At 41.0% G+C, this 13,543-nt stretch overlaps 1 protein-coding gene across 1 annotated transcript in view; it reads right to left on the reverse strand.

Annotated features, from left to right (window-relative positions):
* Window positions 1–868: 868 nt before the first annotated feature.
* The window catches only part of LOC114251941 (uncharacterized), a 49,169-nt gene continuing 36,494 nt past the window's right edge, over window positions 869–13,543 (reverse strand). The window contains exons 4-10 of the mRNA XM_089740152.1: window positions 10,322–10,524; window positions 9,398–9,582; window positions 8,959–9,137; window positions 8,162–8,802; window positions 6,451–7,981; window positions 6,263–6,374; window positions 869–5,859 (exon numbers count right to left, since the gene is read on the reverse strand). Of these exons, the coding sequence (XP_089596278.1) occupies window positions 5,742–5,859; window positions 6,263–6,374; window positions 6,451–7,981; window positions 8,162–8,802; window positions 8,959–9,137; window positions 9,398–9,582; window positions 10,322–10,524 (2,969 nt within the window). The 3' untranslated portion in view covers window positions 869–5,741. The remainder of the gene's footprint in view (window positions 5,860–6,262; window positions 6,375–6,450; window positions 7,982–8,161; window positions 8,803–8,958; window positions 9,138–9,397; window positions 9,583–10,321; window positions 10,525–13,543) is intronic.

Consider the following 13,543-nt stretch of genomic DNA (forward strand, 5'->3'; position numbering starts at 1 on the left):
GTGGGGTTTTTGTCACCAAGCTATATTTACCTACAATAACAAAACTACAACGTTGACTTTCAAAGATTCCTCTTACTATCACAAATTCATTCTCGCCAAGTCGGCGGAGTGACCTTGTCGAAAGATTATGTGATTCAGCAACATCGTTACAGCGGCTCTGTAACAAATGTCGCGTCATCTCCAAAGCGATAGTTTATCGAGTTCAGGTTTGACGATCTGCGACGGTATTCGGTTTGGAATCGATGCTAGTTTCCTATTGGGCTCTAATAATCGGCTGGCTCCTTTGGTGCATTAATATCCATTTTCAATAATATCAAAAACAAAACGAAATGTTGTAGGTGATTAATTGCCCTAGACAGTCGCGCCGCCGTCAATGTTACAAAATACAATAAAGTGGGCGAAACGTTTAATATTTCTTCATTTATTAAAATCGAAAAAATATTTTATTATCAAACTGAATCTAATAAATTATTTGAACATTATGGAACGGTGAAAGAAGGTAAATTCAATGAAATGAAAATAAAAAATTAAAGGCGAGCTCTGGTGACGCAGCCCTAGATCCAAATGACAAAGTGTGTCTATACTCGACACTCGTCCTGGTGTGAGCGGCCACGGCGCGGCCTCACGAGCGCGGGAGGGCTCCGAGGTCGCGGTCTTCCCGAGGGCGGGTACCGATCTGCTCGTAATTAGAAGGTTCGTAGCAGAGTCGTGTCGGCGCGTTCGCTCTAAAACTCCCAATTTTTCTTTGTCATCTGAAGATAGCATTCGAGCGGCTGGAATTTTTCTACGTCATTGTTAGTGTCGGGTTCGCAGGCGGCCACCCATCCGTCTGTGTCACGTCACTTCATTAGCGTCAATGAGAACACAATTACACTTAATCATGGTTTTATTCGGAAATTTCAGTTTTTATTAACATTCCGTCTTTATATAAATTCATTCTAGCGTTATGCCTAAAGTAACCTGCATACAGTTCCAGTCTTCGAGCCCGAGAGACCCGCGCGCTCCGCTCCAACCCCTGGTGCCTAGAGCTCACAGTCACTTCACCGTTTCAATATTAAATACCAAATGTTACATATCTCGTGATGCCGTGATGCCGTGATGGCGTGATGCGTGAGGCGACAGTGTACTCCGGCACTAGCAGTGCGGGCGGGGTCGTGACGCAACACACGCACACAGTAACGGGAGCGCGCACACACACACACACACCGCTCGCTAATATACATTCGTTTATTGGATACAGGATTAATAATTATTGTATAACAATTACAATAGATCGACCGCCCCTGGTCGCGCCGGCGCCGCTGCTAGATGCACTCATCAACATCTGACTGTCCGGGCCGTGAGACGAGAACAAGATTATACTAATTTATTATAAAGGAGTTTAAGCTCTATTTGGCTTACATTAAGTTATATTTAATAAACTTTAATGTGAAAAGTAGTTGATCTCGTCTCACGGCGATCACTTAAATGACTATGGAACTATCAATTGCATACAACTACAAAAAATAAAAAGTAATATTATCAGACTTTAGGAATAGTTCAGATAAACTCTGAATATCAAAACATTACATCTTTGTGGCAAACAGACAAAAAATCGTTGTAAAGAAATCTCTGTACATTATTGTTATAACAATAGAGTATGACGTACTTTGTTTTAACCGATGCTTACAAAGTCATTGGGACTTTGTAAACATCGAATATCCGTAATCACATTCAAAAAAGCCCCTTTTATTTTTTGCAAGACAAAGATATTGCATCGAATTCAAATCCATATTTTAGTGGTGCGGCAACTAACTAGAATAAGGCTTTAACTTTAGTCGACATAAACTAGTTTAGTTGTTCTAGCAAGAACGTCAGAACAAAACGTCATAAATATTACATACAAAGAACGTTTACATTTTGTACAGACAATAAATGACTAGAAATGTTATTTGGCTGAAAAATCACTTAAGACTTCGCTCGACTTAGGAAACGTATCTTCACCTGTTCTGTAATTCGTTTAGTTACATTATACATTATACAATATGACACAAAAACGACGAATTAAGATCTTCCCTATTTAGTTTAAATTGCTTAGAAAAATTACAATATATTATTAGAATATTAAAATCTACAAAAATAAGATATTAAGAGACTTTTGACGAATTAATCTCTCGAAAAGTCTTTCATGAAGATAAAAATATATACTGTGTCAACTATACACATACCTAATACATACTTGTGCCTACGAGTACTTCAGGAGGCTTTGTAAGTAAATGATAACAGTCTAACATTAGGCTAAGCTTTTTGAGATGTTCTCCGCAGAAATTCAGATGATAATTGTTCGTATAGCCCCAGTCTAATGTGTTTGGTATATATTGGTAGGTATATGAAAGTGGTTAATAAATTAGCTACATTTTCTGTTTACCCACTTTCAGAGATTATAAAGATATTAAGAAATGAATAAGAACGAGTAGAAACCATGGACTCGTCTTTCGTCACTTACCTTGTGTTGTTGTTGTACTTTAAGGATGTATTAAGGTTTCTAATACTCTCTTCAGCGAAGCGCGGTGTATCCGACGGACGCGGGAGACGTGCGAACGTGTTTGGAAATTTCCCTTATTGATAAATTTGATTACCTCCGTAAACTATCAAGGAGACGGTCTCTCCTTGTTTTAAGTCACTTATAATCAAGTTCTGGTTTGAGTAGAGTCGACTGTCAGAATGAGAGTTTTATTCATTTGGCACTCGACTTCACTCGAGTCGAGGCACCTCCTCTCACGGGGTGCTCCCATTCACCCACGTTGTACATAATTAACTTCTTTGCTTGTTTGATCTGCTTGCTGCTTGCATCCATTGTTTCTAACAACGATTTGATTCACACTAGATTTAGCAGTATAATAATGTAATTGATTAATTTTACCGCAACTAATTCAAAAAATCACTAATTTGGGTCTTCTCTCCTTGTACTGGGATATCAACCAAAACTCATAGCGCTATCAAGGGAGCGCCTGCTTGGCTGAGCTATCGGCAACAGTAACCACCTACTACCTACCACCTACTACTTTGCAACGGCTTGGCTCTGCCCCCGGCATTGCTGAAGTCCACGGGCGACGGTAACCACTCACTATCAGGTGGGCCGTATGCTGGTCTGCCTACAAGGGCAATAAAATAAATAAATAAAACCGGGTGAAACGTCCGCAGGTAACGACTGTAAAATGAAATGTTCCTTGGTGGTGTTGTCTGTGATGTTGTTTGTTTGAGGATATTGAAGGGACCTGGGGGCCGCGCGGTGGACGGACCTTACTGCAAATACACGACACACAGTACTTACTATTTACATATAATCCAATTAAACTAAAATTATTGCTTCAAATAGTTATTGCTTTTAGTTTACATCGTTTCAATAACATCTTAGTGAGTTACATATAATTCACATTCGACTATACAATAATATTAATTTGACCTATCGAAAACAAATTTTAATGGTGAAAATTACTTGAACGTGCACTGTACCGATGCACAACAGTTGCACTGTTCTCTTTAGTTATCTTACAAATGTTTTTTTATTTGTACACAATCAGATTGTTTTTTTCACAACTCGGATAACTAATTTCTAATGTACACTTTATGAATAAAGTATAGTATGTAGGTAGTTTTTAGGGTATAATTTGAGCACTATCGGTTCAAACCGGTTGTTGCTCCGCGCCCCCTCCGCGCCACCCCCGCGAGTACTGTGACCAAACTGACTAACTGTAGCTAGACAGCACGGGGCAGTAATCAATCGCAGCTGAATTATACTAAATACAATCCATTGAACTTGAAACATTAATTTTGTACACCAGCTTCTCTTAGTCACGTACATATTTAAGTACATATTCACTGGTAAGCGATTGTCTATAATTAAACCCTTGAGGTGGTGAACACCTATTTTTGGTATAATATTATTATGAATATTATTATGCTGTTACAGTATTTAGTTTGACTTATGTTAGTTAGTGAATAATAAAAACAACGAAGTACGTGGCTAATTCGGTAAGTTCCTAATTCTGATAAACAATATAAAATAAACAAACACGCGGCACAGTGGCCGCGGAGGATACTGCGTGCGTTCCAGTATTTAATCCCTGATCATTGTCCGGGAGGGGCCCGGGGACACTGCCAGCCCGATGCGCGGAGTCCTCGTGAAATGAAGTACAGAGCGCAAACTGTACTCTATTTGTGGTTTCATTATATGCACTTTGAAAACAATACATAAGATTTAAGTGGGAAATACTCAAATGACATCCACAAGTGTGCAAGTCACACACGGTAGAAGTCAAACTTATAAAATATAAAAATAATCGCAAGTAGGGATGTAAACCGGTTCGAAGAAAACCGGAGAAAAACCGGTTTTTATACATACCGATAAATACCGGTTTTTATTTAAGAATACCGGTTTTTTTACGCTTTACATTCACAGTTCACACCAGTGCTACCAGATCAAATATACAAGCTACAAATATAAAAAAAACCGTGTTTCAGAATCAAATTACCGTGCATTACATTTAAAAACTACAGTGCAATAACCACAATATGGTTGGTAGACTTTTAGCGTACGAAATGAGGACCGTGACCTAAATATCCACATATCTGCACCCAACACTCAGAAATGGCTTTCGCCAACCAGAGCACATGTTATCTGCAAAAGAAATGGTGCATAGTGAACTGGGGAATCTTCTTGAAGAATTTTAAATTCTCGCTTTATCATCGGACCAGCCAGAAAAAACCACAAACAATTTTAAAAAGCCTGGTATTCTGGATTTTTTGCATTCGCGAAAACGGGATATTCCGAACGCCACGGCGGCCGCAGTGAATATAGTGCGAATGTATATTGAGACTGAAGCCGCCACAGAAAACCACACCGAAATTGCTGGCACGTGCTAACATCCAGAAGCAGGCTTCTGAATGACGCAGTGGACCAACTATGCCTCTTGCATCAAAATTTTGATTTAATACAATAGTATTAAATAAAAAATAAAAAGCTTTTATTATTGGATAATATATATGATCATTAAAAGCCTATATAAAATATGCTCACCCAATTAATTGTATGAAGAAAACTCTTCGTTTGTACATAAATTTGTTTTATTTAGTGATTATTTAGCCTTTATGGAAAAAACCTAAAAATACCTAAAAAAACCGGTTTTTTGAGAAAAAAACCGGTAATAAACCGGAGCTAGAAATTGTAATCGGTTCACATCGCTAATCGCAAGGGTCAACCACTCCGCAGTGCAATGGAACAGCCGCGCCCTGGGGGAACCGCCTACATGATCACGGTATGCCGACGCGAGGTAAGTATGATCGATAGCAAGAGAAAGACGAGAACGTTTATCAACTGTATAACATCTCGTCACCGCGATTCAGGAATTGTTGAATTTATGTGCAGTGACATCTGTTGATAACAAACTAAATAGAAATAAAATAAACATGGCGCGTAACGGAAAAATGTACAGAAATTAAGATGGCGCGTAACCGAAAAACGTTACATACGTTTTTTCCTCCCTACGTCGATAAAGAAGTTTCACTTCAATTATGAAATCTTTAAAAAAGTACAAAGATTTAAATGAAATCACGTACTTCAGCTCTCGTGCTAACATCAGCATGATCTTGAAACGAGATTTTCGTACCTAAACGTTATCTAACAGTGCTCAAATTATTTCCTAAAATAAATAGGTAGCACGTATAGAATGAATGTAAAGTTTTGTGCAGCAGTGTTGTGTTCAGGGCAGGTTGGTGTAGTGGGTGTGCGCGCGGTAGACGGAGGTGAGGCGCGGGTCCAGGTTCTGGTACTCCTTCCCGGAGCGCGGCCGCAGCGTGCTCGTCGTCTGCCGGAACACTCTGCACACACACACGCACACACGCGCTTTACACTACCAAACTAAGAATATACGGGTATGTGATCCATGAGTGGAAAGAGTTGCATCACCCCAAACTAGCCAATATGGTTGATCGAAGCAATTTGGTATAACAATCCTAATATTATATTAGAAAAATTCTCAACCAAAACATGAATTTGACGGGCCCTCGTTCCCGAACTAGACGCCCTGGGGTTCGGTCCAGGATCTATCCTTATTATCTCATACAAAACAATGACGTCTGTTGGAAGCAGGTGTTTCAATCATGTTTCAATCTGAATAACTAGTATTTTTTATTCTTCGCTACGTCATACAAAAAACGCAGTTTTGCATCAATGCGGAAAGCTTATTATTAATGTTCAAGTAGTAGTAATTCAGTGGCTTACCTCATGGTGATAGGAGTATCGGTGGAGGAGTGAGAGGAACAAATAGAGAGTGTCTCTATGTAGTCGGACATGTCGGACGTGCCGCTGGATGTGCTGTGCGTGTCCATTACACCTGTCAAAAAAAATAAACACGTGAAGCATTTTGAAAATTACAAACATGTTGCCAAAGCTCTGGACAGTAATTTTACCTCGAAGTGATTTCACGGAGAGTACAGGGACCTCCGCTTCTGCAGAAGAGGACTTCGCCGGGACACGAATCTTGTGTAAAGTGGGTAAGTCTGTGGGCGGGTCGGTGGAGCGCGAGCGGCGCGGCGGGGTAGCGCGCGCGGCGTCGGTGGCATGCGTCTCGCTGCGGTACTGGCCGTACTTCCGCCGCGTCACCACCCTGGTCAGGGGCAGCTCGAACTCCCCCAGCTCCGCGCCCCGCCTGAGCGAACAACTCGACACACCGGAGTCGTTCGAACTCGATGAATCTCTGTTCCCTCCCACTTTACCAGAAACAGAAGACGATCGTTTAGCGGGCGGTACACCTCGACCTGGATCTTTTGATGCCTCTGAACTATCTGCGTCTGAGTGTTTGTTATCCGCCACCAGACAATCACAAGGCACGGACGTCCTGTCGTTGTCCAGGACTATGTTTCGTAGGGTCTCAATGGACGACGTGGATCCGTGACTTTCGACACTTCCATCGAATTCTTTGACGTCTTCTAAAAATCTAGAAGAATCTGCTGAGCTTGATCTTTTCCTATATTCTATTCTTTCATTATGTTCACCGTTACCACGAAGAATTCCAGAGTTTTTATCAGAACCAGAATTACATCCTCGAGTTTCTTCAGGACCGCACAGAGTGGGATTACTTGCAGATTTTTCCTCCAGCAGTCTGTTGATTGGACTCTTTGCTGGATGTTTCAGAGACTGGAAAGCAAAACTGCTTATAGGTGACATCGGTGCATAGCCGGGTGGTAACGATCTGTTCCGATCTAACGAACACTCTAGAGATTTCGGCTCCATGATCAAATAATCGTCACTTAAACCACTGTCTAACGTTTCAATATTTGAATCTTTTTGTTGTTTTACTTGTGGATGGCCACACTTCGCACAAATACTGTTTCTGTCTGTATTCGACAACGACAGTGGACGTAAATTCGCCGAGATGGCATTTAGCTCCGTTTGCGTGATGCCAGCTTTTTTAAGAAGATCTTTAGCATTTTCGTAGTACTCAAGTGACAATGCAAAGTTAAGGTTTTCGTAATTAGCCAAAGGCCCGTTGTCGACTTCTACGGCTTCAGGACTCAAACATTGTTTAAATCGGTCTTCAGCGGGTAGTTCTCGACAGTTGTCTGGGCTAAGTTTCCGTCTAGTTTTCCGCGATAAATCAATGGTAGCATAGAGAGCACTTCTATCACTGTACGTTGGCACACAGTTTTCCTTGTTAAGCGCTAAGTTATCACTAGAAACAGTAGTCTTTTTACAGTAGGGGAATTTAATCCAATTGTTGGCCCAGTCGGTGACTCGTTGGCAAGGACAGCTACCCGGCTGAATGGTTTCCTCGGTGTCTATGACAGTGGGCTCCCTCCGTCTTTTGCCGAATTTGAGCAAACAGCCGCAGGGTTTTTTTAATATAACGGCGTTTGAAGTCGAGTTCTTTGTGATTTTAAAAAGCTCATTGTTGAGACTTTCTTTGAGCCTTTTTGGTGTGTCGTAGTAGTCTTCCTCCACCTAATAAAATGAATTTCTTTAAATGTAAATCTGAGTAAGCTAGGTATAATTTGTATAGATTCCTCATTATTCACTTATATTTCGGACATCAAAAATATTTTATGAAATACGATGACGTCATAAAACATAAACTTTGATAATACAGTATCGGATATTAAAAAGTTCAAGTAGTGTACTTACGTCTGCTGAAGGAAGCTTCGGAACGTCATAGTTTTCATAGGGACCAATTTTACTTGAATTTTCTACAGGAAGTACATGCGCACAGTTACACGTCTGTACAGGAACTGGCATTGGCGGCTTCTTATTTAATTTCAAATCTAATTTATTGCTCTTTGGTGGTCTCTCTGGCGGTCTGTCGGGGCAGAGACATACATTTTCGGTCTTATTGCGTGACTGTAAAGGGTCATTATTAGTTGCATCTCTTGGCGGAGTTTCTTGTAACGCTTCCATAGTCCATGCTGGATTAAAGTGCTTAGCACCTGGAGTCAAAGCGGCCGTCGAAGATCGAGATAGGGCTCCCAGCTTGGACATACAGCTCATGCACCTCTCTAGAGTTACATTTCCTTGCCCGCTCCACGGTGCTGTGTCTGTTCCTTCTGTAGTTTCGTTGACTGAAACCGTATCTCCGTGACCCATGTCCTGGTAGTGTGTCCTCTCGGTAGAAGGCCAGTAAGGAGATATCGCACCAGCTTCCTCTCCTACGAATGGATCTTCGTAAAGCCGAAGGTCCATGGGAGGCAGGGAGTGGTCGATGGTGTTCAGTTCAGAGAGCCTTGTGTCGGGACGATACGCTTTATGTGATTTCGGGCTTTCTGCACCTGCTTTAGAGTGATTTCCATATTTTAATTTAATACTCGTAATATGTAAAATAATGCGCAAAAATGTGATCAGCAAAATACGTTGTGAACTTGTTTAGATGATCTTTATTTATAGTGAAACAATCAAAAGCAGTAAGGCCAAATGATGAAATGGTCAACCTTCATTTCGCTTAGATCCAACAGGTCTCCTCCTTGGAGACAACCGTCCTTGCGAAGCGAGGTCGAAGTCGTGTGATATCTCCACCGCCTGGTCGGTGATGAGGACATGCAGACCTTCACCCTTGCCGCAGTGCGAACCACCTTCAAAGCAGAACCGACCTTCCACCACACCGTAGCGTCTACATAGAAACATATAAATCAAAGTCACAAACACAGAATGCATTTACGGCGCTGCTCAGAGTGAATAGCACTTGTTCACAAGTACATGATGTTTGGATATTCAGCTGTTCTCTTATAGTTCCTAAGCTGCTTGTGCTAGATGTCATTTGACAAGTGTCTCGTTTATTTATCTCGTTTTCGTTTATTTATTTAAATACTTGTACGTCTGCCTTATTTCTAAATTTGAATGAGAGAATAAAAATCACCCTTTATAAATTACCTCAGATGTGCCAGCTCCCACACTCCCAACAGCCGAGGAGGTACACCAGCGGTGAGGGCAAACCTTCGTTCGTGAAGGTGGAGCCTCGCAGGGCCCGCCGGTAGTCTCTTGTTGCTGCCACTAACCGCAGAGCCCACCAGCAGCAGGTAGTGACGAGGCTCACCCAAATGCGCACTCACTTTCACCTAAACCAGCCATGGGAGGAGATCATATAAACGTTTATACGTGAATTCTCATATATATTATACAATTTGGAACTACGCAAAACTCCAGTCGCCTATCTGGAGCTGGGCACTAGAGTTTACATAGCGTTGGTTATTGAACTGTACCGTACTTACAATGATATTATCGACACTAATGAATGAAGTATTTATTCGGGTGATATTTACATAATTTAATTGTCACTAGAACAACACATCAATGTGTTCTTATCTGTAGGTGCTCTATTAAGGTAGATCACTTTATGGCCGGAGACGCAAGGGAATTTTTTTAGCGTACTACCGCAATCAACCTTATAACATTAGGTGGATTCACCTCAATCTTAAACGTGTATACAGCGGCATGATGGTGCCAATGAAATGAGAGTTCTCAGTACGTCTTATGGACCAGTATTACGTAAACATGCCTTTGTTACGGGTTATGCTTTCTTTACACGATGTAATATCTTCACCGTGGAACTCGTTCGTAAACACGTGCTTTACGTACGTATTTCCGAAAGAGCATTGGTACCTAATGGGATGCGGGACATAAGCGTGCACGTCGCCACATCGTTGGATGTGAGTGCGCCGGGCTTATAATCATCTAAGGCGCGACGGTTTCTAAACATAAGACCTACAGTACTACCAGGATGTTTGTCGTAGAGGAGGTCGCAGAGGTTTGGTAGCGAAACCAAACTACAACATACATATGAGAGTTATAGCGTACCTGCCACTGTATGAGACGCTCTCTGGTCTCGAAGGCGAGTAGCGCAACGAGGTCCCGGCAGACGAGCGCCAGGGTGTTGGAGTGCTTGTCCAGAGTGAAGCCGCTTTCGCAGCCGAGGTAGTGCTGCAGCGACAGGGACGCCTTGCAGCCCGCGCCGCCCCAGCGCGCCCGGGAGTCGCGGTACAGCTGCACGTGGACGCAGTCTGACAGACAACAGATCAACTATCTCAAACTATCATTGTGCTTGGGAAGGGTAGTACAATACGAAAACACTTTACTGCACTAAGTTACGCTAAAATAATGACATTTTATAGAAAAAATAAATGAGTAAAAATAAACATATCACATAAGTAACCCTTGAATGAGGTGATTTTAGATAATATAGGATAGATTTGCGTAATTTAAGTATAGTTACTTGTACGTATATATTATATGTATATATATGGGTAATTATGTGAGCATATATAGTTATGTATGTATAACTAGTCAGGTCATAAGTATTGTCACACAGTTAAAACTTTTCTTTTAGAATGCTGGCCACAAAAAAGTTTATTGAATTCGAATTTCGAATTGTTCATGAAAATAAAAATGTATACTTTTAGAATTTTATTCACTTTTAAACATGGAGTGAACGCTTAAAGAAGACTGTGTTGCAGTTATTGCGTTGCATCGTTGCGGTTACGCGCCAATTAAAATTTTTAACATACTGAAAAATTTGAATATAACCAAAAGATTCGTTTATCGTACCATCAAACGATACAATGAAGACTCTAGTGTAGATGACAGGTCAAGAAGTGGTCGCCCTCGGTCTGTTAGGACTCCAGCAGTGATAAAAGCTGTGAAGGCGCGAATTCAAAGAAATCCCAAACGTAAGCAGAAACTGTTGGCCCTTCAGATGGGGTTAAGCAGAACCACGGTGAAAAGGGTGTTAAATGAAGACTTAGGGCTTCGGGCATATCGAAGAAAAACAGGACATCGTTTGAATGCTCGTCTAATGGACCTGAGACTGAAGAGATGCCGCGCTTTGTTGAAGCGGTACGTGGGAAAAAAATATCGGGAAAATCTTTTTTCGGATGAAAAAATTTTTACCGTAGAAGAGAGCTACAACAAAAAAAATGATAAGGTGTACGCACGCAGTAGTGAAAAAACGAGCAACCGTATTCCGCGTGTCCAACGAGGTCATTTTCCATCCTCGCTCATGGTATGGTTGGGAGTTTCTTATTGGGGCTTAACAGAGGTACATTTTTGTGAGAAAGGTGTAAAAACGAATGCAGTTGTGTATCAAAATACAGTTCTGACGAACCTTGTGAAACCTGTTTCTCATACCATGTTCAATAACAGGCACTGGGTATTCCAACAAGATTCGGCGCCAGCTCATAGAGCGAAGAGCACACAAGACTGGCTGGTGGCGCGTGAAATCGACTTCATCCGGCACGAAGACTGGCCCTCCTCCAGTCCACATTTGAATCCGTTAGATTACAAGATATGGCAACACTTGGAGGAAAAGGCGTGCTCAAAGCCTCATCCCGATTTGGAGTCACTCAAGACATCCTTGATTAAGGCAGCCGCCGATATTGACATGGACCTCGTTCGTGCTGCGATAGACGACTGGCCGCGCAGATTGAAGGCCTGTATTCAAAATCACGGAGGTCATTTTGAATAAACTTTAGTGTCATAAGAATCTATGTTTTGTTAAGTTCATTTTGGTATATGAATGGTTACATAATGAATAAACTTGTTTCAATTATTTTACATTAAACATGTGACAGAATTTATGACCTGACTAGGTACAATAAAATATATTATATGTGGAAATAAATGAAATAGAATTTACTCCATAATATTATTACAACCTTAGTTCGTATGGAACTTTTTATACAAGGCAAACAGAAGCTGAGAAGTCACAGTCGCACACTTACTACAGTTGATTTTTTATGTAAATGGAATAGACGACCGATCTAACAGAATGACAAAAATGACAAATAATTATTTTTGACTTTATTTTTGAACGCACCCACAGATTCTGCTTGCTTGATAGAAACAGCGAGCTGATGGAGCTGAATCCAGCAGCTTTGACAGTGATAGATCTGCCATATATAACTCACTTTCTCACTACTTTCATGAGTAGGCAAACTCAGTATAAGGTGGTTAGATGATCTACGAGAGCATGTGCGGGACGAATGCAAGAACTCTTTCAGGTATAGGAAGAGAGTGAGGGGTGGCGGGGTCGGCGGGGTAGCAACCATCGACATGGTCACGAATAGGCAAGAACAGAGTCTGTGCGATAACCACCTTAGTAGCAGTTGGGAGAAAATTAGGGAGCCTACGAAGAGAGCCACCTGCAGCAAACTTATATTAAGATGTACTCAAGAAGATATTTGTTATTTCTCGTTTTTGGCGCGTTTAAATATTCAAATGTCCACAAGCAAAAATAGCATATTTTCAAGAATTGATCTGAAGTCTCGTTCCAGGTTCGTCGAACACACCTTTAATTGGAACTAATAAACACTGACATTATTATTATAGAATTCAATCTTCATCCAAGGCATATCCACTGCAGAGAAGTTAGAGGGAGAAATGTGGAAACGAAGCCGACGTAGTTTCTGTCTACTAAAGGATATTAGGCACTAAAGTAGTCCACAATATCCACGCCTAGTCCGCGTTGTGTCCTAGTGCAGCTCGGTACGGAGCTCGACTATCGTCGGCCTGGGCACTACATCGGTCCAAAGCTTATAAAATGTTTGTGTGGGTATTATTTTGTATGAACGACATAAATAGGAAGTTGGATTCCAATCTATACACGATAATTTCCCTTTCCCGGGCAAATATCGGACGCATTAGATTACAACAGGTAAGGCGCTCAATTTTGTATTTAGATTTAATACACGCTTGTAACTTGACTTTCAAAATTTCAGTGTAGGTAACTAGAACTTTTTTTCTGAAGTTTTCATTTTATTAATAAATTATTTATAATTATTTCCTTTTACAAATAAACCAGTTAATTATATGAAAAGTAACTGGTTGCGCCAGCGTCATTACAGATTTGTAGATATCTATCTATCTCTTAGGTTTATGGCGTTTCCTTTTAGATTTCGCCAATGTCAAGTGTATATAATACTCTGCTTTCTATAGCGGGCTTCGTGAACGAGCAAGGTCACAGATATTCACTAAGAATTAAGTGAGTAGCTAAGAATGTTTGATGACAGGATCTCTGTTGATTTA

This window comes from Bombyx mandarina, chromosome 03 (genome assembly GCF_030267445.1).
Source record: "Bombyx mandarina strain Sakado chromosome 03, ASM3026744v2".
NCBI lineage: Eukaryota > Metazoa > Arthropoda > Insecta > Lepidoptera > Bombycidae > Bombyx > Bombyx mandarina.